Raw genomic sequence first — 26788 nt, forward strand, 5'->3', positions numbered from 1 at the left:
TTCCTAAGTATACTATAACCTGCCCAGGAGTATGAAAAATAATTGTACCAAGTTTCGTTAAAATCCGTCGAGTAGTTTTTTTTTTTTTTTTGATGAATTTTGATGGCCAGAACTGGCACATGACTGTGGCCAGAAATGGGGTAAAGCTGGCCAAAAATGGCACAAATTCCCATTTCTTTTTCTTTTCTACAGGATTATTTTTCCATTGAATCATTATGAAAAAAAATGTATCCTTAGGCTAGATCTAAATATATTTAATCACTTTTTACAAGAAATAAGTCCGTGATAACAAAAACTGTAAAATGATATAGCCTCAAAATCTAAAAAATTCTTAAAATGGCCAAAACCGGGTCACCTGCCCTACCTTAGAAAATATCACTTATATCCTAAACGGGGACGCACTGGGACAAAGTTGTTACTGTATTAGCTTCTATTAGTATGACTCTTTAAAACCTATAAGTAGTCATATCTAACAAACTTTAACATTTTGAATAAGACCCTCGTGAAGGAAACGTTTCATACAAATAAAACACAAAACATGTAATATAGCAAAAACTACGCATTTCTCAGAAAAATAGAACTTAAACAAAACGTTTTTTATGACATTATACACATGACACCATCGAGAAAAGTGAATAAATCGCTAATTCCATTTTTATCGTTTCTTGAACCAGTGTGCGTCATCGAGTTTGTATCGCTGCTTTTAGTAACGCGTGTGTAAATGTAGATGTTTTACGACTTTATCGATGCTGCATCGCAACTGAATCGCGTCTGTATCGTTCAAAAAGTCGCAATTTAAAAGGGCCCTAAAATACAAGATTTGAGTCATAAAGAATAAAGGAAAAGAATTAATAATATTAAAATAATCTTTAATCACTATAACCGTATAAATATGCATTACATATTATTGTATATTATGTATTCATAAACTAGTAACACGAGTCCACATCGCTAACATTGAACTCTTTGGTAGTTAACAAATAAATTACAAGACATTCAAACAGTTGAAGTTGAGAAAAATGCCATTAAATAAGTTAAGTTTTCATAAATAAAGATGGTAAGAAAGATGCGATCTAACCAAAGAAAAATCAATATAAAGCAATATGGACTCCATGTAATATTTTCGAGGCACTTAATTAGATCAATATGGTTAACAGTCTTGATCTTTTATAACAGTAAAAAGATAATAAAAACTTGTATTTTATAAAAAATACATTCATAAGTAATAGTTGCTTTTCCAATGCAGCGACAGGGTTTAAAGAAAAGTTGACAAAAACTGTATTTAATGAAAGTAAGTTTTTGATAACTGTTATTAACACCCTGTATACTTTGACTTTATAATAAAAATAATGTTACCACTAGAAAAACAACAGAATAGTAGTCGCCAGGAAATTCTATTTTATTCATCATCCATCCATAAATATCCTTGTTTTTATTTAAAACGTACGTTTCACTTTTGTCAGAAATACTTAGATGGAATATAAAAACTGCCAATAAAATTGAGAACAGAACAGCTAATACTGATACGAACAGTAGAAAGTCGGCGTCTAATTTATTAGGGCAACAATTTTTTATATGAGTAACTGAGGATTGTAATTCCAGTCAATAATTTGACATAAGAACCATACACAGCACAGCGTTATAGGTCGCGCAAAGAATGTTGAGGCGAACACATACTCACACTGATGTAATATTTGAATACATAACACAAATCAGTCAGAATACGTAAGATAAGACTTCAGCGTGACAAGCGTATACAGATACAAATCTTTGCTTGTTTATGGCCTCAAGTCTACTTGCTTGATCTATACAACGACGCTACGGTGGTATGCCGTATGGAAGAACATAAAGCTATCAAGAATAAGAAACACAATAGTTGACAGTTGTGAAAGATCATGACATCTATTCTCGTCAAATAGAAGTAGATGCTCTAATTCCGTAAAATAAGGTTTAATTTCTATGACTGCAAGACGAAGATTTACGGCGGTGTTATGAGACTACAGAGTTGTGACATCGTCATAGGAATGAATCGATATTTTACAAATTATAGTCAACGTTAATTTCCAGTATCACCTGTACCAAAGCATAGTATGGATCTCATGCCAAATATGTAATTGGAATTAACAATGTGACTTAAAGTTATAACACTACGAGAAATGGGTACGAGTCCGATCAACAATGGAACCGTTGTCAGTCATTGACAGCACCGCTCAGCGGCGGAAATTTAATGTACAAGTTTTATCATTATGAACCAAAACGATGGGAGCGGCATGCATATTATCATGATCACGGCATGATCTTAGACCAATTGCAAGTGCAATAGCAACGCGATTATTACTCCAACCAATGAGAGCGCCGCGTTTAATTACATTTTTCGCAGTCGCCATTATTCGTAATAAATAACCCCGCCCTTTTCCGAGTACTGGACGAGAGTACAATAGTTGTACTCGGTAGCCGAGTTAAAGGCTTGTGGCAGAGTAAATACAAATGAGTAGGTCATCTTCATAGAAACGCACCGAGCGCGGATTGTATGTGAGCGCGCCAATACGTATGCGGCGCGCACGCATACACTGACAAAATTTAGCGAGGATTAGCGGGGTGTTGGTGTTGCGCCGAATTTTGTCAGTGTGTGCGTGCGCGCCGCATACGTATTGACGCGCTCACATACAAACTGCGCTCGGTGCGTTTCTATGAAGATGACCTACTCATTTGTATTTACTCTGCTTGTGGTTAACAATTTGCATACGCACCTCTATCGCTGACTGACAAAGGGACAAAGGTATGACTATTGACTACTGGTTACCTCACGCCGTACGGCAGACTAACATGATACGTCATACAATTATTTTGGAAGTCTAGTTCAATTATAAAATTAGTATCTAAATGTTTATTTACATTGACTTATAAAACTTTTTACATCTGAAATCAAATTACAACAAATTGTTGTTCATAATCACAATATTCAAGGATGTCAAAAAGTTTATTATTATGTACTTACATAATCACAATCGCAATCAGCAAGTCCTTATAGTTATATTTTTGGCATAAATCGCGACCACTGCACTACACATAAATATTATGCGTATAGACCAAGTAGTACAAACACTGACAACGCATACAATAACGTTTGAAAAAGAAGTCCACAGTGTTTGGTTTCATGAAAAACTTGCTACGTTTTTCGACTTTGGGTAGATCCGGTATGAGCAGGATTATTTGGTATCCTAAGGTAGGTCCCTTAAGTTTGTTATTCTATTGACCCCTTATCACCTTATGACGTCAGCTTTTTCATATAATTTGAAGTTACTAGACGTGTGTACATAGTTTTATAATTTTGATGAATTGTCATAGTTTTATAATTTTGTTGTATGACCTCACTTAAAAGTGCAAAGACAACCATGATCTACAAGATTTAGTACCCCCAATTCTTTGCCTTAGGTTTCGATACGATACGAGATCGATACAAGACTCACATTAGTATTTTAAAACAAGTAGATTTTATATCTTCAAAGCTCAGTCTCGCGTATCTCAAAAACGCTAGCGATTTCGGTACTCTCCTTTTCAACTATCACCTTTTTGCTTTCAGACTCGGCCACTTCTTTCGAGCTAGCACATCGTTTCCTGCTTGGACTCATTTCCACAAAATTATGGATATCCTTCAGCGGCGATCTCAAACTCGAATCTTTATCGACCGCCAAGTTACTAATCGATAAAGTTAACTCAGATGGAACGTTACCGTCGAGGCAGTATAGCAAAGAATCGGTGATTTTGTCTTCGGTGTCGCTCGATTTATTTAAAATCGATAGATCGACCGGTGTGGCTGTTAATACTGAACGACTTAGTAGATACTCTCTGAAGGGTTCGGTTAAAGAACGTGTTTTTTGGTCGACAAAGTTGGTCATTTCGTGGGAGACTTTGAACGTTGGTATAAGGGCGTCTCCACACAAGGTGGTGTTTAGTTGTTCTTCGATCAGGTTCGGTCGTTCGTGGCTGATGATGAATCGTGTGTTTTCAGAGCGCAAAGGACTTACGTCGCCGACTGAGAGTGATCGCGCGTCGTATGGTTTTGGTTGCAGCGACGCATTTGAGTGGTGCGATCTGAAAATACAGATAACTGAGTAATAGTTGTCGTTAGGCAAGGTAATAAATGTCTACTGTCAAATTTAGAAACACAATATTGTTGAGAAAAATCCATCCAGCGAGAATATTTCCATTATCGTCCCCGGAATGTCCTTATTGAGTGACGCGGATCATATTCAAACGCTATTTTATTCAAAAGAAGATTAGCACATAAGAGCAGCATTTGAGAAATCTCCAATTTGAGCTACTAGATGACAAAGCTCTCTTCGTAAACAGTTTTCTCACACGCTTCTCGCAAATCGTTGTAAATTCAACAAAACTCACCGTTCACAAGAAAACGACGACCGCGACATAAGATCCTCATCTTCAGACGAGACGAAGTCGCTGTCATTCTTCGGCGACATCGAGTGATACATGACGTCACGCGTTGGCTCTGGTTCCGGCTTCTTGTCGCTTGTCTCTGGCAGGCTGTCGCGCTGTTCCGAGGTTATTATGAGAGGCTTCCGCGAGCGTGGCGTCATTATTGACTCCTGGAATGGTGGGGTAAGGAAATTAGATTCGGAATTTGGTTATCTTGTAAAATCTACTCAAAAATATTTACAAGTGAAATAAACTTAAAATTCAAAGTTAATTTAAGCCTTGTTCATCATTTACAAGAGGACATTATTAATTAAAAAACTAGACGAAACAAAAATCATCTACACGCGTCTCTAAATATCGCACGGTTGGTGAGACAAAGCACAATCTAAATCTGAATAAGTCAAGTATTCAATATTTTTTCAGTTGATGAAGTTTGTGTTAGTGAAATATTAGAAAAATCATGATAATTGAAAAGTGACAGTAAATAGATCAGCTGTAGTAGTCAAATGCAATTAGAAATAAATGCTTATTTTCACGTAAACAAACACAGAAAGCATGACAAAAAGCACGATGCGACAAACCTGCATAGCTTTTGACAGTTTCTGCGTAGACTTCGTTATAGGTGACATTGAGGCTCTTCTAAAATTGACAGCGAACGGTGTGACGCACTCTTCGTCGAAAACCACGGCTTCAGATAACCCCGGCGTGCTGGTTAAATAATGCAGCTTCATTTCCTTCTGTACGTTCGAATCTTCCGTGTCTAAGCGAGTCTTCTTTGGCGTATCCACTATCGGACTCCGATCGCTCGAATCGGGAAACGACGCGTCCGAATTGTCATCATCGAAACAAGCAACGCATGACGTCGGCGTTCCTTTGATAACCGCGCTACGTTTCTGGTACTTTTTGTTCAAATTCTGCGATGCGGATAAGATTTTCGAACGGAACAACCTCGTTCCGCGTTTCTTCGTGTTTTTCGGAGTTTCCTCCGAGTCCAAAACGCTCAAATTCGGTTCGGAAACAAACTTCGGGCTGTGTTTCCTTGATACACTTAAAGCGCCCTCTGAAAGCGTGCTTTCGTTGCTTGCATCGGAATCGTAGTCTTCGTTGTCTAGAGATTCTGTGCTGGCGATTTTGTTGGCCAGATTCTTTAGGACGATATTCTTGTGCGATACATCGACTTTACTGTCGTCGGTAAAACGCAACTTCCCTTTGCTTGACTTCTGTGAACAGCGCATGCGTTTAGCGAGTGAAAGAAAGTTAGGAGAGAACATAAAAGATAAGAGACACACATGATTTGGACGAAAAGTGCTTTTTTTAAGCCTATTTACAGAAATAAATGAGTTTTACACGATGCGGGTTAGATTTGATGGGCAATGGAGATGTTCGAGCGAGAAGTAATAGTATCAAGGTGTAAAGAGTTAGTTTTTTTTTTAAATAGACTTACGTAATGCCGTTAGTCGGCCGTTTGGTGTAGTGGTTCTGAAGGGATTACTATGCCGAAAGGTCCCGGGTTCGATTCCCGGCCTGGCAGAAATTGAAATGATGAATTTTAATTTCTGTGATGGGTCTGGGTGTTTCTATTTATGTATGTATTGAAAAAAAAGTACATAAGTAGTATATCCGGTAAGCTAGCACCCATAATACAAGCATATTAACTGCTTATTTTGGGGCTAGGTGGCGCTGTGTGAATTGTCCAAAGATATTTATTTATTTAATACAGTGGAATTATCTTAAAGGAAGAAAAGTAGCCTAGCCCTTGAAGTGTAAAACAATTGAAGTTCTTCACTTGTGGTGGAATTTACATACAGAATTTTCTTCTTGTGTGTAGAGGCACACGCCTTTAGTTCCTTATCTAAGAAATCATCGCACCGAACATCTCGAAGCAAATTGCATACAAACATAGACTTTAGACGGTTATCATAAAGGTTATATTCGCACAGCATACAAAAGCACTCACCTCTTCAACGGTGTTGATAGTAGACCCTGATCCTTTCTTCGGCGTCTTGTTGAGGAGTCCCTTGTTGAAGATGTGCCGTTTGATGGAGTCGCCGAAACTACGCGAGCCTGCCACTTTACCCGTCCTCTGGATTTGGATGGGGGTACCTGAGAAATAAATAAAGACAAGTGAATCAGAGCTCAGAGAAGGTTATAGGTAACTGATGACTGGTTGGAGCAGAAACCGTCTAACCCCAAGCGGTCGCATAAGGAGCATGTAAAAAAATATTTCTATTGTTATTCTACAGTAGCAGTCTGTAGAGGCAAAAAAGGTTACCATTCTAGACTGCATCTCACATAACATCAATTGTGTGCGATAAAATACCTGACTTGTTCTGCATAAATTAAAATACTCCAACTTTATCCAATAGTTTAACTACACGTGTAAATTTGACGCCGTGTGTGCTTGAGTGCGGCGGCGCACGTGTGAGCCACCAGCGACCGCCAGGGTAGCTCGTTCGTTTCAGTCAAATAACGTCCACTGCTGGACAAAGGCCTACCCCAAGGATTTCCACAAAGATGGTTCCTGAGCGCCCCGCATCCAGGCACCTCCCGCGATCCTAAGCAGATCATCGGTCCGTTTAGTGCCCACTGTCACTTGATTTTAGTAATTCGGCGGGCTATAGTATCTCATTTCTGATCACGCAGGGAAACTCCGAGCATAGCCTGCTTGTGGGCTACCTTAATCTTCTTATGAGGCCCATAATAAGCGATGTTTCAGATTCATATTGTCAGAAGCTGGATATTCCTATGAAAATGGGTTACCGTTCCAGACTGCATCTCACATAAGGGGTCATCCATAAAGTACGTCACACGTAAAGAGGGGGGGAGGGGGTTGACAAAGTGTGACATGGTGTGACAAGGGGTGGGAGGGGTCCTAAGTTTCGTGACGTCACATTTCAATTGTTTCAAATATTTGATATAATGTTGATTTCATAAAAAAAAGTACTTAATTTAAATGGAAATAAAACTAATTTCGGAACTGCTGTTAATTTAATAAATTTTTCGATGTGAAATTGCAAAACATGTGACGTCACACTAGGGAGGGGGGGGTCTCAGAAATGTGACCACCTGTGACAAGGACGGAGGGGGGGTCAAAAAATCATGAAATTCGTGTGACGTACTTTATGGATGGCCCCTAACGTTAACGTCAAGTGTAGTGTGCGATTTTCCCCGGGACAAAGACCTTCACTGGTTGGGTTTTTATTGGCGGTCAAGCTGTAGATCCTGGCTACAGGAGTTGAAACGGTGGGAACGAGAGGTGGGAATAGTCCCGTGTGAGGTATACTGATCTGAGACGTGGTCCCTTACTATGGGCCTCATAAGAAGGCTCAAGGTCACCCAAAGGGCGATGGAGCGTCTTATGCTCGGAGTTTCCATGCGTGATCGAATCAGAAAAGAGGAGATCCTCAGGAGAACCAAAGTGTCTGACATAGCCCGTAGAATCGCTAAAATCAAGTGGCAGTGAGCGTGGCATATAGCTCACAGAGCTGATGGCCGCTGGGCAGGAGTCTTGAGTGGCGACCACGAGCCGTAACACGTAGTGAGGGTAGGCCCCCCATTAGGTGGACCGACGATCTGGTGAAGGTCGCGGGAGGTACCTGGATGCAAGCGGCGCAGGACCGGTCTTTGTGGAAATCCTTGGGGGAGGCCTTTGTCCAGCAGTGGACGTCTTTCGGCTGAAACGAACGAATTAGCCTACAAGTAACGCCATAAGCTCACCGTATCCGTTCTGTCGGTTGAAGTGCTTGATGAGGCGGCGCTTGTGGTGCGAGTCGGGCAGCGCTTGTATGTGTGCGTATAGCTGCGCCAGCGCCGTGTCCGTTGGATTACTTTCGTTCTCTGTCGTAGGCCAAAATAATGTACCGCACCCACCACAGATCACAGAAACTAAAGGGAGATGTGACAAGGGGGCGGGGCCGGTGTCGCAGCGATATGCCCAAAAACAGAACACATTGCTCGTGAAATCAATGATGACAGCAGCGACGTCACAATGTAAACAGTTTACATTGCTTGCGTAGTACTAAAGATTATTCGAACGTTGAGTACTGATACTGCAGTTGAATATTTTGATTTCTTTGTGTGTGTGAATTTCTAATGCGACATTGAGTTTCGAACTCGGCGCATTAGTTGGCATCTCTCTATATCTCTATCGGTGATACTCTCATCCAAGTCGACGTCAGGCGACAGTACTTTCTTCCGTTCCCGCGCCGTAAAGTAGGCGCGCGCGCATTAGTAATAATACTGCAACAATAGGTGAAAAAAAAAATACCACACCCACCTGTCAGTTAGATGCTCTATGTCCACGACACTTCTATCAGTGATGCTCTCATTTAAGTCCACGTCGGGCTACCAGCCTGCCCCTGACATACCCATCTTTGAATCGGTAGCCCTTAGCCCAACATCTTAATCAATTAGGCCAGCCCTAATTAGCCTAGGGGCAGGAAAGTTCTTGAGTGGCGACCACGAGCTGGAAGAGGTAGCGTGGGCAGGCCTCCCACTAGGTGGACCGACGATCTGGTGAAGGTCGCGGGAGGTGACTGGATGCAAGCGGCGCAGGACCGGTCTTTGTGGAAATCCTTGGGGGAGGCCTTTGTCCAGCAGTGGACGTCTTTCGGCTGAAACGAACGAATTAGCCTACAAGTAACGCCATAAGCTTACCGTATCCGTTCTGGCGGTTGAAGTGCTTGATGAGGCGGCGCTTGTGGTGCGAGTCGGGCAGCGCTTGTATGTGTGCGTAAAGCTGCGCCAGCGCCGTGTCCGTTGGATTGCTTTCGTTTTCTGCCCGCGTTCGGTGGCGATCGACGAATGTGTACACTGTGTTCGCTGCGGTCCTGTAATGTGTACAAGATTTTGTTACAAATAGGTAACCGAGCGTTGATTTCAATAAATTAACGTCAGGCGACCGAACTTGGTGCGTCGTAAAGAAATCGTTAAGTCTCATTAAAAAAAGGTTGTAGCTGATTACCCCCGCCAGGGCTACGGAGTCCGCTTGGAAATGCTCGGGAGATAACTAGTAGTTAGTACTTTAAGAGTAAGACGAAAACAAAGTACGAGTATGTCCGCACCCACCTATCAGTGATGCTCTCGTCTACATCCACGTCACGTTTTCTTCCGTTCCCACGCGGTGCTGTACTCATCAAATTATGCGCGTTCATAACGATCATAAACCAAGTAACCATATCTTTAATGCTTATAGGAGAAAGAAAGTACCGACTCCCACCTGTCAGTGATGCTCTCATCCAAGTCCACAAATAGGGACAGGACTTTCTTCCCTCCCACGCGTGCGCGTCCGTCGCAAACATAACAGTAGCAGAATAGCACTCTATTTGTATTGCTTTAAGATAGTAAGTATGTTCGCACCCACCTATCAGTGATGCTCTTGTCCAAGTCGACGTCGGGCAACAGCACTTTCTTCCGCTCGCGCGCTATAACGCACTCATGCGCATCCGTCGCAAACATAACAAAAGCAGAGTAACTATCTCTTTTATGTATAAAGGAGGAAGAAAGTACCACACCCACCTGTCAGTGATGCTCTCATCCAAGTCAACGTATAGGGACAGGACTTTCTTCCCTCCCACGCGTGCGCGTCCGTCGCAAACATAACAGCAGCAGAATAGCACTCTATTTGTATTGCCTTAAGATAGCAAGTATGTTCGCACCCACCTGTCCGTGATACTCTCATCCAAATCCACGTATAGCGACAGGACTTTCTTCCCTCCCACGCGTGCGCGTCCGTCGCAATCACAACAGCAGCAGAATAGCACTCTATTTGTATTGCCTTAAGATAGTAATTATGTCCACACCCACCTATCAGTGATGCTCTCATCCAAGTCCACATATAGAGACAGGACTTTCTTCCGTTCCCACGCGTGCGCGTTAGCAGAATAGCACTCTATTTGTATTGCCTTAAGATAGCAAGTATGTCCGCACCCACCTGTCAGTGATGCTCTCATACAAGTCCACATCAGGCGACAGCACTTTCTTCCTTTCCCGCGCCGTGAAATACTCATGCACGTCCATAACGATCATAACAAATCCAAGTAATTTTACATGTATAAAGGAGGAAGAAAGTGCCGCACCCACTTGTCAGTGATGCTCTATGCCCACGACACTTACCTATCAGTGATGCTCTCATCCAAGTCCACATCAGGCGACAGCACTTTCTTCCGCTCCCGCGCCGTGATCACCTTTAGTAACCTTTGGTTAGTAAGAAGAAACCAAAGTAAGTATGTCCACACCCACCTATCGATACTTTCATCCAAGTCCACATCAGGCGACAGGACTTTCTTCCATTACCGCGCCGTAAAAAACTCGTGCGCGTCAGTAGTAATACCAAAGGCAGAGTAACTAAAGCCCGGTCTGTGAGCACGTAGAATTTTGTCCAATGAACCCTAGCTACCCATCCTTATCGTGCGTAATTATATTGCTGTCGCGACTGTGCGACTGGCACCCGCAGTGAGTGTGCGAGCGCGATAGCAACATAATTACGGGCGAGCGATAAGGATGGGTAGCTAGGGGTCATTGGACAAAATTCTACGTGCTCACAGACCAGACTATAGCAGTAAGAAAGTACCAACACCCACCTGTCAGTGATGCTCTCATCCAAGTCCACATCAGGCGACAGCACTTTCTTCCTTTCCCGCGCCGTGAAGTAAGCGCGCGCGTCGGTCGCGAGGCGGGCCGGCGCCGCGAACAGCTGCCCGCAGTGCCGGATCATGAAGCTGATCACCGGCGCTAAAGCTATGGAGTCCGCGTGGAAATGCTCGGGGATAACTAGCTCGTGGAACCCGAGAGGTCGCATGAGACCACGGTAACAATTGATATCTATAGTGTCTCGACTCGCTGGTAACTTGAAGGGCTGTTAAGGTTCGGCCAAACCAACGCGATCACACGCGATCAGCCGGCGTGCAGCGATGGCAACCAGACTTAAACGCACTGATCGCCATCGCTGCACGCCGGCTGATCGCGTGTCATTGCGTTGGTTTGACAGTAAGACCTTTAGTAACCTTTGGTTAGTAAGAAGAAACCAAAGTAAGTATGTCCACACCCACCTATCGATACTTTCATCCATGTCCACATCAGGCGACAGGACTTTCCTCCATTACCGCGCCGTAAAAAACTCGTGCGCGTCAGTAGTAATACCAAAGGCAGAGTAACTAAAGCCCGGTCTGTGAGCACGTAGAATTTTGTCCAATGACCCCTAGCTACCCATCCTTATCGCGCGTAATTATATTGCTGTCGCGACTGTGCGACTGGCACCCGCAGTGAGTGTGCGAGCGTGATAGCAACATAATTACGCGCGAGCGATATGGATGGGTAGCTTGGGGTCATTGGACAAAATTCTACGTGCTCACAGACCAGACTATAGCAGTAAGAAAGTACCAACACCCACCTGTCAGTGATGCTCTCATCCAAGTCCACATCAGGCGACAGCACTTTCTTCCTTTCCCGCGCCGTGAAGTAAGCGCGCGCGTCGGTCGCGAGGCGGGCCGGCGCCGCGAACAGCTGCCCGCAGTGCCGGATCATGAAGCTGATCACCGGCGCTAGGGCTATGGAGTCCGCGTGGTAAGACTCGGAGCATACTAGTAGTTAGTAAGAAGAAAACAAACTATGTCTACACCCACCTATCAGTAATACTCTCATCCAAGTCCACATCAGGCGACAGCACTTTCTTCCGCTCGCGCGCCATAAAGAACTCTTGGGCATGTGTAGCAATGGCGACAAGACTTTCATCCTTCCCGTTCCGTAAAATAAACGTGTGCATCCATCGCAAACACAGCAGCAGAATATTCTGTTTTTATTGCTATAAATTAGAATAAAAAGTACCGCACCCACCTGTCAGTGATGCTCTCATCTTGATCTCAGATGAGACTTTCTTTCGTTCCCGCGCGTACGCGTTAGCAGAATCTATTTGTATTGCCTTAAGATAGTATGTTCGCACCCACCTGTCAGTGATACTCTCATCCAAGTCCACATCAGGCGACAGCACTTTCTTCCTTTCCCGCGCCGTGAAGTAAGCGCGCGCGTCGGTCGCGAGGCGGGCCGGCGCCGCGAACAGCTGCCCGCAGTGCCGGATCATGAAGCTGATTACCGGCGCTAAAGCTATGGAGTCCGCGTGGAAATTCTCGGGGATAACCAGCTCGTGAAACCCTGAGTGGTCGCATGAGACCACGGTAACAATTGATTCCTATAGTGTCTCGACTCGCTGGTAACTTGAAGGGCTGTTAGTTAGTAAGAAGAAACCAAAGTAAGTATGTCCACACCCACTTATCGATACTTTCATCCATGTCCACTTCAGGCGACAGGACTTTCCTCCATTACCGCGCCGTAAAAAACTCGTGCACGTCAGTAGTAATACCAAAGGCAGAGTAACTAAAGCCCGGTCTGTGAGCACGTAGAATTTTGTCCAATGACCCCTAGCTACCCATCCTTATCGTGCGTAATTATATTGCTGTCGCGACTGTGCGACTGGCACCCGCAGTGAGTGTGCGAGCGCGATAGCAACATAATTACGCGCGAGCGATACGGATGGGTATCTTGGGGTCATTGGACAAAATTCTACGTGCTCACAGACCAGACTATAGCAGTAAGAAAGTACCAACACCGACCTATCAGTGATGCTCTCGTCCAAGTCCACATCAGGCGACAGCACTTTCTTCCTTTCCCGCGCCGTGAAGTAAGCGCGCGCGTCGGTCGCGAGGCGGGCCGGCGCCGCGAACAGCTGCCCGCAGTGCCGGATCATGAAGCTGATCACGGCTATGTCAGCGCCTTTAGTTCGTTTACGGATCTCCTGATTTCTGATTCGATCTTGTAAATAAACACCGAGCATTTCCATAGCACGCTGTGCAACTTTGAGCTTCTTTATGAGGCCCATAGTGAGAGGCCACGTTTCGGAGTCATAAATGTATGTCATCACTACTAACACACACTGGTAACCGTTAGGCACTGAGGTATTTTGAACAGAAGGATGCTGTGTAGTACCCCAAACGCTGCCCAACCGAGTTGAATTTGACGATCGACCTCTTTCTCTAAATTGGACCTACCTAGCTGATTAGTTTTTGCAGGATAGCCAGAGTAATTTAGTAGATAAAAAGAAAGTATCGCACCCACCTATCAGTAATGCTCTCATCCAACAACACTTTATTCCGCTCGCGCGCTATTACGAACTCATTCATGCAAATCCGTCGCAAACATAACAAAAGCAGAGTAACTATCTCTTTTATGTCTATAGGAGGAAGAAAGTACCAACACCCACCTATCAGTAATGCTCTCATCCAAGTCCACATCAGGCGACAGCACTTTCTTCCGCTCCCGCGCCTTGAAATACTCATGCACGTCCATAACGATCATAACAAAACCAAGTAACCAACTGATTACATGTATAAAGGAGGAAGAAAGTACCGCACCCACCTATCAGTGATGCTCTCATCCAAGTCCACGTCAGGCGACAGCACTTTCTTCCTTTCCCGCGCCGTGAAGTAAGCGCGCGCGTCGGTCGCGAGGCGGGCCGGCGCCGCGAACAGCTGCCCGCAGTGCCGGATCATGAAGCTGATCATGGCTATGTCAGCGCCTTTAGTTCGTTTACGAAACACCAAGCTCGGTGTTTCAATAGCTCATTTATGCAACTTTGAGCTTCTTTATGAGGCCCATAGTGAGAGGCCACGTTTCGGAGTCATAAAAGTATATGTCATCACTACTAAGAGAAACTGGTAACCGTTAGGCACTGAGGTATTTTGAACAGAAGGATGCTGTGTTCCCCAAACGCTGCCCAATCGAGTTGAATTTGACGATCAACCTCTTTCTCTAAATTGGACCTACCTAGCTGATTAGTTTTTGCAAGATAGCCAGAGTAATTTAGTAGATAAAAAGAAAGTATCGCACCCACCTATCAGTGATGCTCTCATCCAACAACACTTTATTCCGCTCGCGCGCTATTACGAACTCATCCGTCGCAAACATAACAAAAGCAGAGTAACTATCTCTTTTATGTCTATAGGAGGAAGAAAGTACCAACACCCACCTATCAGTGATGCTCTCATCCAAGTCCACGTCAGGCGACAGCACTTTCTTCCTTTCCCGCGCCGTGAAGTAAGCTCGCGCGTCATCGCGATCATAACAAATCCAAGTAACTCTTTACATGTATAAAGGAGGAAGAAAGTACCAACACCCACCTGTCAGTGATGCTCTCATCCAAGTCCACATCAGGCGACAGCACTTTCTTCCTTTCCCGCGCCGTGAAGTAAGCGCGCGCGTCGGTCGCGAGGCGGGCCGGCGCCGCGAACAGCTGCCCGCAGTGCCGGATCATGAAGCTGATCACCGGCGCTAAAGCTATGGAGTCCGCGTGGAAATGCTCTGGGGATAACTGGGGGAGAAAGACAGAATAGAGAATGTTATTATTGTGAAGATACTAAAGATTGCTACTCACATAAATGGGCCAGCATTAATCATCATAGCCAGGCAGTAAAATATAATATTACTAGCTTTCCGCCCGCGGCTTCGCCCGCGTGGAATTTTGTCTGTCACAGAAAAACTTTATCGCGCGCGTCCCTGTTTCAAAAACCGGGATAAAAACTATCCTATGTTCTTTCCCGGGACTCAAACTATCTCTATGCCAAATTTCATCAAAATCGGTTGCGAGGTTTAAGCGGGAAAGCGTAACAGACAGACAGACAGACAGACAGACAGACAGAGTTACTTTCGCATTTATAATATTAGTTGGGATGTATTATGCAGATGACTGTTTGGAAATAAACTACATGCTTGTTTCAGCCAAATGACGTCCACTGCTGGACAAAGGCCTCCCCCAAGGTTTTCCATAATGAATACATGCTTGTATGTGTTAACAAAAAAATAAATGAATCAATGGATTCATTTATTTTTTTATTAACATGGAATAACTCAATGGAGTTATTCCATGCCAGTATTGCCAGTGTTTATTTTTACAATCACATCATAAACGCATATTATTATGCCACAAAAAGTATAATTATTTTCTTTGTTGATTGCACTTCTGTCTTATAATCAAAATATCTGCATAATATACAGCTGTGATGGTAGAAATGTAAGGCACTGTCAGCTTAAGAAAAAAATTAAAAAATATAAGAAGATCACCTTTCTCGGACACAATAAATGTGGTGTGAACATTGTAGCCAGAGTGTCCGGAGACATGCGATTCGACGCTTCATTGTCGGCGACAAGACGAAGTAGTTTGAGCAACCTTTCCAGAAAGTTCCTGTGTGAAGGCGTTAACAGTAGGAGCAACAACTGCAGGGCAATCAGGAGTTTGTCCTCTGATGATTCTGCATTTGGTGGGTATTGCGCTGTAACAGACAATCAACAGCTGATCAAAATAAAAAAAATCATAACACAATCTTTTAATAAAACAATAGGGCTCAAGTTTTACTTCTTATGCCTTTCGATTATGTTAACAATAAATTATTTTAAAAAACTTTGTTTCTTTGTTCTCTAATTCTACAGAATTTCAACACACTTGTTGATCATCATTCAAACCATTAGATGTCACTGGTCAATATTGAGATATTTTCATATTATCAAAAATAAGAGGACAAGCTCATAGTTCTTTCAAAATTAAAAAATAAACAATAATATCGTTAACTCACTGGCTAAAGTGCAATACGTTTGATAATACTGATCCATCAAGAGTGGTTGCGGTAGCTCTGCAAGGAACCCTTTTAGTACCGAAGCACAATCGTGGACCGAAAACTTGCTGTCTTCGAGACCAAGGTTAGTTCCAGTTACCAGTAGCTGCCGTAACTCTTGCTGCCTGCTGAGAGAGCCGGTTCGCCGAAATATGCCTTCTTGAGTTACATCTGCAGTCAAGAATAATAATAAATAAATAATAAATAAATCTTTGGACAATTTCACACAGCGCCAGCTAGCCCCAAAGTAAGCAACTTAATGCTTGTGTTATGGGTGCTAGCTTAACGGATATACTACTTATATACTTTTTTTTTAAATACATAAATATTATACATAGTCACACCCAGACCCGTCACATAAATTAAAATTCATCATTTCAATTTCTGCCCGGCCGGGAATCGAACCCGGGACCTCTCGGCATAGTAGTCCGTTCTGAACCACTACACCAAACGGCCGACGAAATAATGAGTTATACTTACTCAAACACTGATGAAGTTTACACAGCTCTTTAATGGGTATTTCATAATTAGTAAATATCTGGTAGGGACTGCCATAGGAAATGTGTATTACATGAACATACATACATCTTGAAGGTTTTAACTAAATGTTCAACTAGTTAAAATAGTAAAAAGGAAAGGAATATTGCTTTTAACAATGATCATTACAAACCACTTACTCTCTGGCTGAGATAAAAAGTCTATTAGCTCGTTTAGTCTCAAAATTCCTTCTTCTGTGATAGAATTTGCTTCAGCTGTATTTTTTATTGAATTAACATTGTTTTGACTAGATAATGAACTAGGGTTCTTAGTTTTCTTATGAAAATTCCAACGGAATTGCTTTGGTTTATCTGTTGAACAATCAACACTGAAAAAAAACAAGATTGAGCACAATAGTTACCAACAATGAGCAAAGTATGTCTATTAATAGTGACTTAAATACTTACTCGTCCGTGTTTATATCTACAACAAATGATAAATGCATACGAACTAACGTAAAAAATTGGTCTAAATTTTCTTTTCTCAGTCTTTCTATCATTGTTACATCAATAGAAGTCATTTTAATTGAGTAAACACAACCACTTCAGACAACTTAAATAATATCACATTGGACTACATGTCTTCATATTGAATTACATCACAGGGCCTTATTTCTATTCTGCACGGGCGTCTTTCCTGTTTATTTGTTAAAATAGCATAACAATAACCCAAAAATAAAAATCTAACAACTGTTTTTCAAATGTCACATTCTCACAACGGACATTTTATCACGTTCAGAAACCAGTAAACAAACTTCCAGTTTGACATTTAGCATTTCTGAACTGAACTTATTTCTTTTTTTTTTCATTGTGGCTTCATGCGGTTTGCACATGAGTGGTGGGGTATGGTTTGCAAATAATTATAAAATATAGATTCCTGTGTTTAATGTTTAATAAAAGTAATTTTCGTTAATTTTTTATTTAACCAAGTAAAATAATGGTTATTTTATTCGGTCGGGGTATTCTCTTGAGCCCTTAAATTATTTTAGATCCTGTAGTTTTTCAGTTGAGTATTGAAGGGGCATAAGGGCTAAGGTAGTGGTTTCGAACGAAAAGTTAGAGGACAAAGACTAGCCACCTATGACTTAACTATACTTTTAAACAACAATATGCCTAAGATCTAGATCCCCTAAACCCAGAGATTACTCCTACAACCTCACAAACTTTACTTCTTTATCTACATACCTACCTAAGTATTTTACTTGATATTTTTTTCATGCCATGGAAGATAATAAAAGAAATATAGGTAAATGTAGGTTAATATTATTTCCATAATACATTAATAAACATAATATTAAACAAAAACAATAGTTACAGTCATAGATACTATTTAATATGTTTTTAATTACAGTCTTATCTTAATATAATGAGAATGCTATATTTAGAGCCTAAAACATATCATCATGCCCTAAATCAGCAAGCAGGTTCAGCCCCCTTTCTTTTAGGGCTTTTGAGAGTAACTTCTGTTGCTCAATTTTAGCATCTTGTTCCCGTCTCTGAGCATCTAAAATTTCGTCTACTGACACTTCAGTTAGCGGCAAGTTCTTTTCTTTGTCCTGATCCTGGAAATGATAAATAAGAGGAATTAAATTATGTAAGTAATTATTAATCATGTGCTACACACATGCAATAAAAATAACATGACAGCATTAAAATTCAGTACTTTACGTTTTTTTAATATGGAAGACAAAAATGATTATAGCTAATAATACCATGAATAATACCACTGGTAATTTAACAAGAAGTTATTTTTGCTACTTACAATTTCACCCAAAAGGACGACATTTTCGCCTCTAACAATGAATATTCCCCTTGGAATATCACCATACTCTTTACCAACATGGATCCGTTCAATAGTTTTATGCAAAACTAAATTCGCAAACTGATCGACACACCGCAGATATCCAATCAAGGTCCTCCCATCGCGAAGCAGCACCATGAGTTTCTCTTCATGAAACAATAATTAATTAATGGTAAAAACAGAAAAACAAAGGCAAGAGCACCGGTACAAAGCAAGTAAAACGTACTGTCTAGTTCATCCAGTAAATGTGCAGTGCCCGCCAAAGGATTGATGTTATTTTGCATCTTGCAAAAGCTAAAGAGGGCACGTTTGAAAATATTGTTACTTCTACGTTAATATGGACTAATTTTCTGAAAAATATCGCTAAAATAATATTGCGTCCGAGATCCAAACGAAATCTATCAATCGGTGACTGACACTGACAGTCAGCTGCTTGACAGGACACTGTCAGTGAGCAAGCCATGTCCGAAACAAACAAAACTGAACAAAACTACAAATAACTTCAGCCGATTATTTTAATGTAATTCATTCTATGTATCACAAACATTACAACAAACCCTAAAAATAAGTCCAGTTATTTATTTTTGCTAATTAATTTCTTATTTTATGCCTTTTTTAATTATACAGAAAGATGTAAAGTCTAATAGTTTTTATAAGTAAAAACATTTCGGACAATGAGTTGACGGCAGCGTGTTCCATTACGGAACAAACATCTCGATCATTTTTTTGACCTTATTTTCCTATACAAAATTATATGAAAGTGTTATCTTTAGTGCAAGTCACAGATTAGAGAGTATGGTGCAAGTGTACCAGGGTAAATCCGCGAAACAGTAAAAAACTTATGTTCCGATCGATAAAAAAAAAACTGTTGTAGTTCTGGTAAATTAAACTTCTGAATAACGATTCATACAAGTTTCCACATAAGGCGCCATGATCCATATTGATTAAATACTTCAAGTTATTTCGATAATCAAGAAAACACGCACTAAACGTCATTACCATCACAGTAAAAGTACTGACCTTTGCCGTTGTCTTTTAATTTTTTTTACTTTACCTATACACAGACCAGATTTTGATTATAAATTTAAAATGTACATATTTACCGTGACAAAATAACAAAATTATATTGAAATCGTATTAGCCAATAAAATGGAATCATGAATTGAAATATTGTCACGAGAAATCGTCATAGCCATCGCGGCAGCATCAAAGGTTCTTTAATGCGGCTGCGACGCGACTTATCCCCGCTTGTGTCCGCGCGTCCCACTCTTCAATTCGTTGCTCGTAACAGAACAGAATGCACGTAAAATTTACGCAGCTCCGAGACTTTTTAAACTCCGAAAACGAGAGACACTCGCAGTTTGTCATCGGCTCGCGTCATTCCCATTTTGTGCGATTTAGTAAGTTTAATATATCGATATTTTTCTAATAATTAGCACTTTGTAGCATGTGATTACAATAAAAAAATGGCGATATTGAGGTGTCCCAATAGTGGTGACAATTATTTTTATATAATTTTAAAATCGTTTTCGTCATTACCATTAACATCATTACCATATCATTTAGGCTTATGGTGATGACACTTTGTATATGGTAATGATGACTATGAATGGTTTCCTAAAAGAACAATGTAACAAAACGTCCCCAGAACTGTAGCACTTTAATACCTACCTTATAATACTATAATTTTATTATATGACAGCTCAAGTGTGACATGCGTGTCTCAGAAAAAAGTTATATCTTAAATAAAAATCCATAAGCAACCCTGAAAAAATACATACAAAATCACTTTTGACCAACTTCAATGGGTATCACGACAGCTTAACCCCGGGACAATTCGACTCCTGTGACAACTCGACCCCTGCGACAACTTGATTTTTTTCAACACTCAACACTTTTGACTTACTTCAAATGGTTTCACGACTGCTGGACAGTGGCGGCGTAGCATGGGTTGGCACCCGGGGCATAGCACAGCACAGCACCCCCCGTCATAAGTCCTTAATGTAAGTAAGTTGGGTATACATATAGCGGGGAGGTAAGACATCCCAAAATGGTCCTCCCTTACGCCGCTGGTGGCTGGACCCTACGACTGCTTAACCCTACGACCACTCGAACCCTCCGACAACTTATACTTGTGACCCTGTGACAAGTCGAACACTGCGACACGTCAACCCCTGCGACTACTCTGAGCATTTATTGTAGATTCTGTTCAGGCATTGATTGATGGAGCTAAATGGTTTACAATAAGTATCATAGTTGTCATCGGGGTCAACTGGACCTCTGTGACAACTCGACCCCTGTGATAACTCGATTAAATTAATTTTAACCTACTTTAAACGAAGGTCGACCCTACAAAAACTTGACCCGGACAACTCGACCCCTACGACAAGTCCAAAATATTCAACTATGATACTTTTACATTTGAAGTAAGTTAAAAGTGTTGAGTTTTGAAAAAAATCAAGTTGTCGCAGGGTTTGAGTTGTAGCAGGGGTCGAATTGTCCCTGGGTCAAGATGTCGTGCCCTTTGAAGTTGGTCAAAAGTGATTTTGTATGTATTTTTTCAGGGTTGCTTATGAATTTTTATTTTTGATATAACTTTTCTGAGACATGTCACACTTGAGCTGTCATAATTATAATAAAATTATAGTATTCCATTCAATTTATTCATTTAAAGATAACAATGATCCACATGGTTAGTAAATGGGTGCCTTATACAACTATGTTAGTAATTTACTTATTATAACATACCACTAATTATCCAACCCGTTCGGTAAGAAGTAGCCGAAGGAAATGTCGGATAATAGGAGAGTCGTACCTCTCCGCCACGGTCTTCAGGATACTGTTGGGGCTCGCCCGTATCCTACTGAGCAACGAGGCAGTCTTTTTGCATAGGACAGCAAAGAAGCCGTCAGTGTGCGACTGAGCAAACATTTGAAGCGAGGCAAGCCCAACAGCATCCTGAAACCGTTGTTATATTGGACCCGAAGGACGCTAAGCGATTTCTGCGAGTACGTGGTCCACAGGTTTCCCGTGTATAGACTCTGACAGTATGCTTTAAACAGAGTGATCTTGACATGGTCATTACATCGGGCAAACCTGCGAGCCAACATATTACACCTTACTGCCAGCGCCCTTCGTTCCCTCTCGATATCAACATGATCTTTAAGGTCATCAGTAACGTAGTGTCCGAGATATTTAAATTTAGTGGCTCTGTTTAACTTTACCCCATTAAGCAAGAGGTCGGGTACCACGTTTGGACATTTACTGGCGGCCTTAAATACCATGTATTCGCTCTTCTTCACAATATACAATAAGCCATGGCATTTAGCATACACTTCACACACACCCACCATCTTTCTGAGAGCCCCCATTGTTGGCGCCAGCAGTACCATATCATCAGCGTAGCTTATGTTGTTGATACAAACACCATCTACCCAGCATCCGATACGCATACTGCTAAGGGCAACAATGAGGTCATTTACGTATAGGTTGAAAAGCCTGGGAGACGTCAGCCCACCCTGTCTCACCCCGCACTGCAACCCATACTCCTCAGAAAAAACGTTAGCCCATCTTACGCTGTTAATCTGGTTAGCATACCAATAATGGAATATTTGTGATACTTCTGACGGGATGCCCTGCCTCCTCATCTTATCCCAAAGGATGTCATAAGACACAAGATCGAACGCCTTGGAGAGGTCGAGGAAGCATGCGTAAATGAGAGTCCCCTGATCCGTGTAGTACCTGACAGTGTGCTTAAGACTAAGGATGGCGCTCTCGGTCGACAGTCCAGGCTTAAACCCGAATTGAGCATCATGTGATTTTAAATATTTATCTAGTAGAGAGTCAAGCACACTGTCAAGGACCTTTGCCGTGATTGTAGCTAGAGAGATCGGTCGGGTATTAGCATGGTCTATCATATAAGGTAGGTATTAAGGTGCTACAGTTCTGGGGACGTTTTGTCCCATTGTTCTTTAAGCTTTGTTTTTAAATGAGAAGGTTTTTTATTAGTTTACGAAAAGACGTTTTTTTATTCATTTCTTGTATGTTGACTATTGTGTAAGTCTAAGTAAGAGTAGCTTGGCATATTTTTCAATCAAAATCCTCATTGGTGTAAATATATATTTTTTCTGATTCTGAATAATATTAGGAACGTAAAAAAATTTTAACTAATGTCCGTATTGTTCCAAATTCAATAAATTCATTAAATTATTGAATACATTTACTTTTATTTCCAACCCATTCTTTAATAGGTACGTGCTTAGCTAGGAAAATAACATAGATAAAATTGGTGTTTAGCTGAACAATTATATCTAAATTTTAGTTTTCAAGTTATTTTAATTTAATGTATTACTATAAAATTATATTTCGTCATCACCATTAACATAAGATCATTACCATTTTAATAAAATCATTACCATTGGGAAATCGTCATTACCATTTTGTGAAAAAATATTTGGACGCTTGTTACTTCTAAAATAACGATTGAATCTAAGGGCCTCACACTGATCTAAAAAGCTCATTGCTTAACCTTTCAGTTTAAGCTAGTTTGCACGCATTCCTGTAAAGTTTTTCAAAAAACGTAAAATAAATCTCGCGGAATCAAATCGGCGGATCCACCCACCAATTTCATACAACATAGAACACGTCGATGAATGAGGAAAATAAAATAATAAAAAAAGTATGGCTGCGTGAAACACGCTGTACCGCTGTCAGAATTATTAAATTGTTTGTGCATTAATTTTCTCTTGTATTCTTTCGAAATACTATTGAAGATTTTTGTGCTATGTTTAATTGTGTTACTTTCGTGCTACAAAGTTACTTAAATCCCGTTCAGCGTAGCATTTAAGATGGATATAGACGACGAGATCAAATCCGGTTGTTTATTGTTTCCACCCGCTGGTGGGAATGTATTTAGCAAATTCCCTAAAAAGGTATGTAAGATTACGCGTTTTAGAATTTACTAATAGTAATTCTATCGCAAAGGGTTACTTAATCAGTTCACTTTTTGAAATAATGCTTCCTGTTGAGGCAAGATGTTATGACACCGTTATTCGCGTTGTTATTGCATTCGGAATGAGTCAGGTATCCACTGGCTCGCACGTTTGCCACCGATAGGTTATGCATTAAAAAGAAATTCATTAGGTTTATTGAGGCATATCAAAAGATATTTGAAAGAAAGAAAGATAACCAATTTGATTAAAAGACCATTTAGAAAAGTTGTTTTTAGTTTCATTCATTTATTACCAAAGTATGAGTAGAAACAAATATATTATATCTACAATTTAAATTGTATTTGGTAATTAAAATAAGGAATATGTAGATTCTGTATTACATTATTTCTTGCATGAAAATGTAATAAACGTTGTTGTCTTCTATTTTTCAGAAAACCTGGCAGCAAAAGTATTGCATCCTATACAATGCAAGTAAGCAAGGAATTGAACGATTAGAAATTTATGATCATAAGGAGGACGCCACAACAGCTTCCTCTGCTATTCCTAAGATTATTACTCTTGAGAATTGCATCAAAATAACGCATTCTAGTCCTAATACTATAACGATACTTACTAAGTCCATTACACAGCAGATAAGTGCCCAGTCAGAAGCTGAGACACTAGAATGGGTCACTGCTCTCCAGTCTGTAGCGTTTAGAGGTCGGGATTTGAATCCTATAAGCTGTGATGAAGATAATGATCTGTATTGTTCATCTGGAGAAGGAGTCTTCTCCGTCAAAATGTGCACGTCAGAAGCATCGTCAAGATGCGGACTAGAGGCAATTAGATATCTCCTTGTGCTTACAGCCACGGCTATTGAATTAAGAGATGTCAATGATAACAAGCTGTATGCCAACTGGCCTTATAGGTACATCCGGAGATACGGCTACAGGCAGGGCAAGTTCACATTTGAAGCAGGGAGAAAATGTGACACAGGAGAAGGTATCTTCCACTTGGAACATCCAAACCAATCTGAAATCTTCAAGTGTTTATCATTAAAGATGAAGACAATGAAACAAATGATTGGAAATGACAATTTGAACAGTCCAGAACACAGTGAATTCAACATTCAACCCAGTGCAAACTTGTTTCCAGGATCAAGGAGCCCCTTAGTGGCTGCCAGACCTGATGATTTGAATTTAAGCTCTTTATCATTCAAAACCACATCTGTATCAAGCCAGCAAAGTATTTGTTCCTCTGACAGAGATACAGCTCCATTGTTAATGCCAAAACCAGCTTTAAAACCCAAGCCACAAAAGCCTCCACGCAAGATAATAAATGTCCAGAAAGGTATTATCAAAGATTTGCCAAGTTCAACAGATGAGAGCATAGATTTTGGCAGATACAAAAAGCTTGATAACTATGAGCCAATTGAACAATGCAAAAGAGAAGAGAGTCCACCATCAGTGCCATATGATAAGATTGAGGTGCGCAGTGAAGCGTGGAAGACATTAGGAATTGATGATCCAGACCACACAGAGTTTACTCCAAATCTTGGGGACAATCCTAACTGTTTGAAACTCATATCAAGGTCTCAAGATAATCTGAATACCACTGGGCCAGAAGCATCAAGAATAATTTTGTTACCTAGCCCAGTGGTAGACCCAGAAGATGAGAACTATGATAGATTACAGTATTTTGGTTCCACAAGCAAATTGAATAAGTCTTCAAGGTATAAAAAGATAGAGGCCCGTCCAACAACTTTAGCTTTAGGGGAACCTAAAAATAAAGACACATGGAATGACTATGATGAGGTGGAGAATGTGATGCAAACAGCAAGGCTTGCAGATGACTCACATTTGGGCTATGGGATGATAAGGAAACCAAATACCCCTGGGCCCCAAGTCCCAACCGCGGCTCAGGCTCAAGCCCTTCAAAATCATGTCGGCCTGGAAGAAGTCAATCATAATAACTGCAATGGAACAGATTATGCTATTGTTAGCCGTCCAAAAAGAGTTTGATGTTTTGATTACAACGAAACTGATATAAAGACTGAATTTTTATGGTAACCATTGGCCCAATTTGGTATGTGCCTACTTAGGCTTTAAAAATATTTTTAAAGGCATTCCATTTTGCTAGTAAATGGAGACGAAATCTATTTTTTTATGTGTGTCAAGTTGTTGTTGGTCACTAGAGTCTGTTGTAAACTCTTTAAACATTTTGCAATTTTTGTTTGACAATAAGCAATAATTCCATTAGTAATTTACCAATTTTATAATATTTTTTGAAGATTCATAGAATTTTAAATGAGACTGTATTGCATTCCCATTTTATATCCTACTTATTTTTAGATACTTGTTAGAGATTAGATTTTATAAACTTGTATATTTTATTGATATTATGTACCCAAGTATTTTATTGTTAGGAGATTATGGATATTGTATTACATTGTGATTATATTGTGCCTTATTTTTATATTTTATTTGAATGGGAAACCAAGTAGTTTGTGCCAATATAAAGTTGAGCTAGTTACACCACTTCTATGGTGCTTTATGGTGTTAAGTATTCAGTAAGTTTTACAGTTTTTGCAGGAGTTTGTAGCATTATGATTTATTCCAGTGTTCATACCTGTTTTTTTGGCATATCCACATGATATAAAAACTATTAAAAACAGATAATTTCCTTACGTGCTCCATGTGCCTATTATAACAGAATAATAGGCACATGTGTATGGTAAGGAAATTAATTCTGTAATTAATTTTATAAGAATAACATGAGGTCAATGACTATGACTAAGTCACATTAAAAACCTACATAAGATTTGTCAGTTTATTGTACCACTGTTATTGTAATCAAGATATTCCATAAGTGCTGTTCCATTATTTGGCCATATTTTATTGTAATCTCTTAAAATGTTAATAAATTACATAATCTTATAAATGTGTTTAATTTTGGTTGAAAGCAAAACAACAAAAGAAGATGAAATTAGTTTATTATTAGATTTTACTGTACAAAAAGTATATCTATGTTGCTATTTGAATGATTGTGTAAAACATACATGACATAGTACCTAACAAGTGAGCTAGTAAAAAGTAAAAATTACAGATCCCTATATTCCAGTTAAGTCAGTAAATTTACAGAATAATTTCTAGGATCACTTAGCAATTATTTAAATTGCTGACTACAATAAGATATCTTTATAAAGTAGGTACTGTCAGTTATTCTGTTATTGATATTCATTTCATGAGCCAAATAAAAACAAAAACTTGAAGGTATCATTAATAACCAAGCAACCAAATACTTTAATTAACATTTGTCAAACAAAATATACAAAAATAAATACTGCCTATTAATCCTATTTTAAATAAAAACTATTGCAACAAATGTTTCTCCAGTTCTTGTTTTTCAACTTCTTTTGCTAATTCT

General features: G+C 40.3%; 3 protein-coding genes across 3 annotated transcripts; 1 reads left to right on the top strand and 2 right to left on the bottom strand.

Annotated features, from left to right (window-relative positions):
- Positions 1 to 3482: 3482 nt before the first annotated feature.
- LOC135075903 (uncharacterized) lies at positions 3483 to 17347 on the bottom strand. Its single transcript, XM_063970363.1, has 10 exons — positions 17039 to 17347; positions 16772 to 16959; positions 16056 to 16265; positions 15547 to 15755; positions 14607 to 14797; positions 9094 to 9266; positions 6395 to 6540; positions 5019 to 5657; positions 4402 to 4607; positions 3483 to 4095 (listed from the first exon to the last, which is right to left on the bottom strand). Exons 1-10 carry the CDS (start codon positions 17149 to 17151, stop codon positions 3504 to 3506), a joined length of 2667 nt encoding a protein of 888 aa, XP_063826433.1. The 5' UTR covers positions 17152 to 17347; the 3' UTR covers positions 3483 to 3503.
- Positions 17348 to 17941: 594 nt separating this feature from the next.
- On the bottom strand, positions 17942 to 18865 carry LOC135075904 (U6 snRNA-associated Sm-like protein LSm1). Its single transcript, XM_063970364.1, has 3 exons — positions 18658 to 18865; positions 18393 to 18577; positions 17942 to 18192 (listed from the first exon to the last, which is right to left on the bottom strand). Exons 1-3 carry the CDS (start codon positions 18713 to 18715, stop codon positions 18019 to 18021), a joined length of 417 nt encoding a protein of 138 aa, XP_063826434.1. The 5' UTR covers positions 18716 to 18865; the 3' UTR covers positions 17942 to 18018.
- Positions 18866 to 23114: 4249 nt separating this feature from the next.
- On the top strand, positions 23115 to 26298 carry LOC135076292 (uncharacterized). Its single transcript, XM_063970776.1, has 3 exons — positions 23115 to 23156; positions 23247 to 23362; positions 23815 to 26298. The coding sequence occupies exons 2-3, from the start codon at positions 23279 to 23281 to the stop codon at positions 25381 to 25383; spliced, it is 1653 nt and encodes a 550-aa protein (XP_063826846.1). The 5' UTR covers positions 23115 to 23156; positions 23247 to 23278; the 3' UTR covers positions 25384 to 26298.
- Positions 26299 to 26788: the final 490 nt, after the last annotated feature.

Source organism: Ostrinia nubilalis, chromosome 11, assembly GCF_963855985.1.
Source record: "Ostrinia nubilalis chromosome 11, ilOstNubi1.1, whole genome shotgun sequence".
NCBI classification, from domain to species: Eukaryota; Metazoa; Arthropoda; class Insecta; order Lepidoptera; family Crambidae; genus Ostrinia; species Ostrinia nubilalis.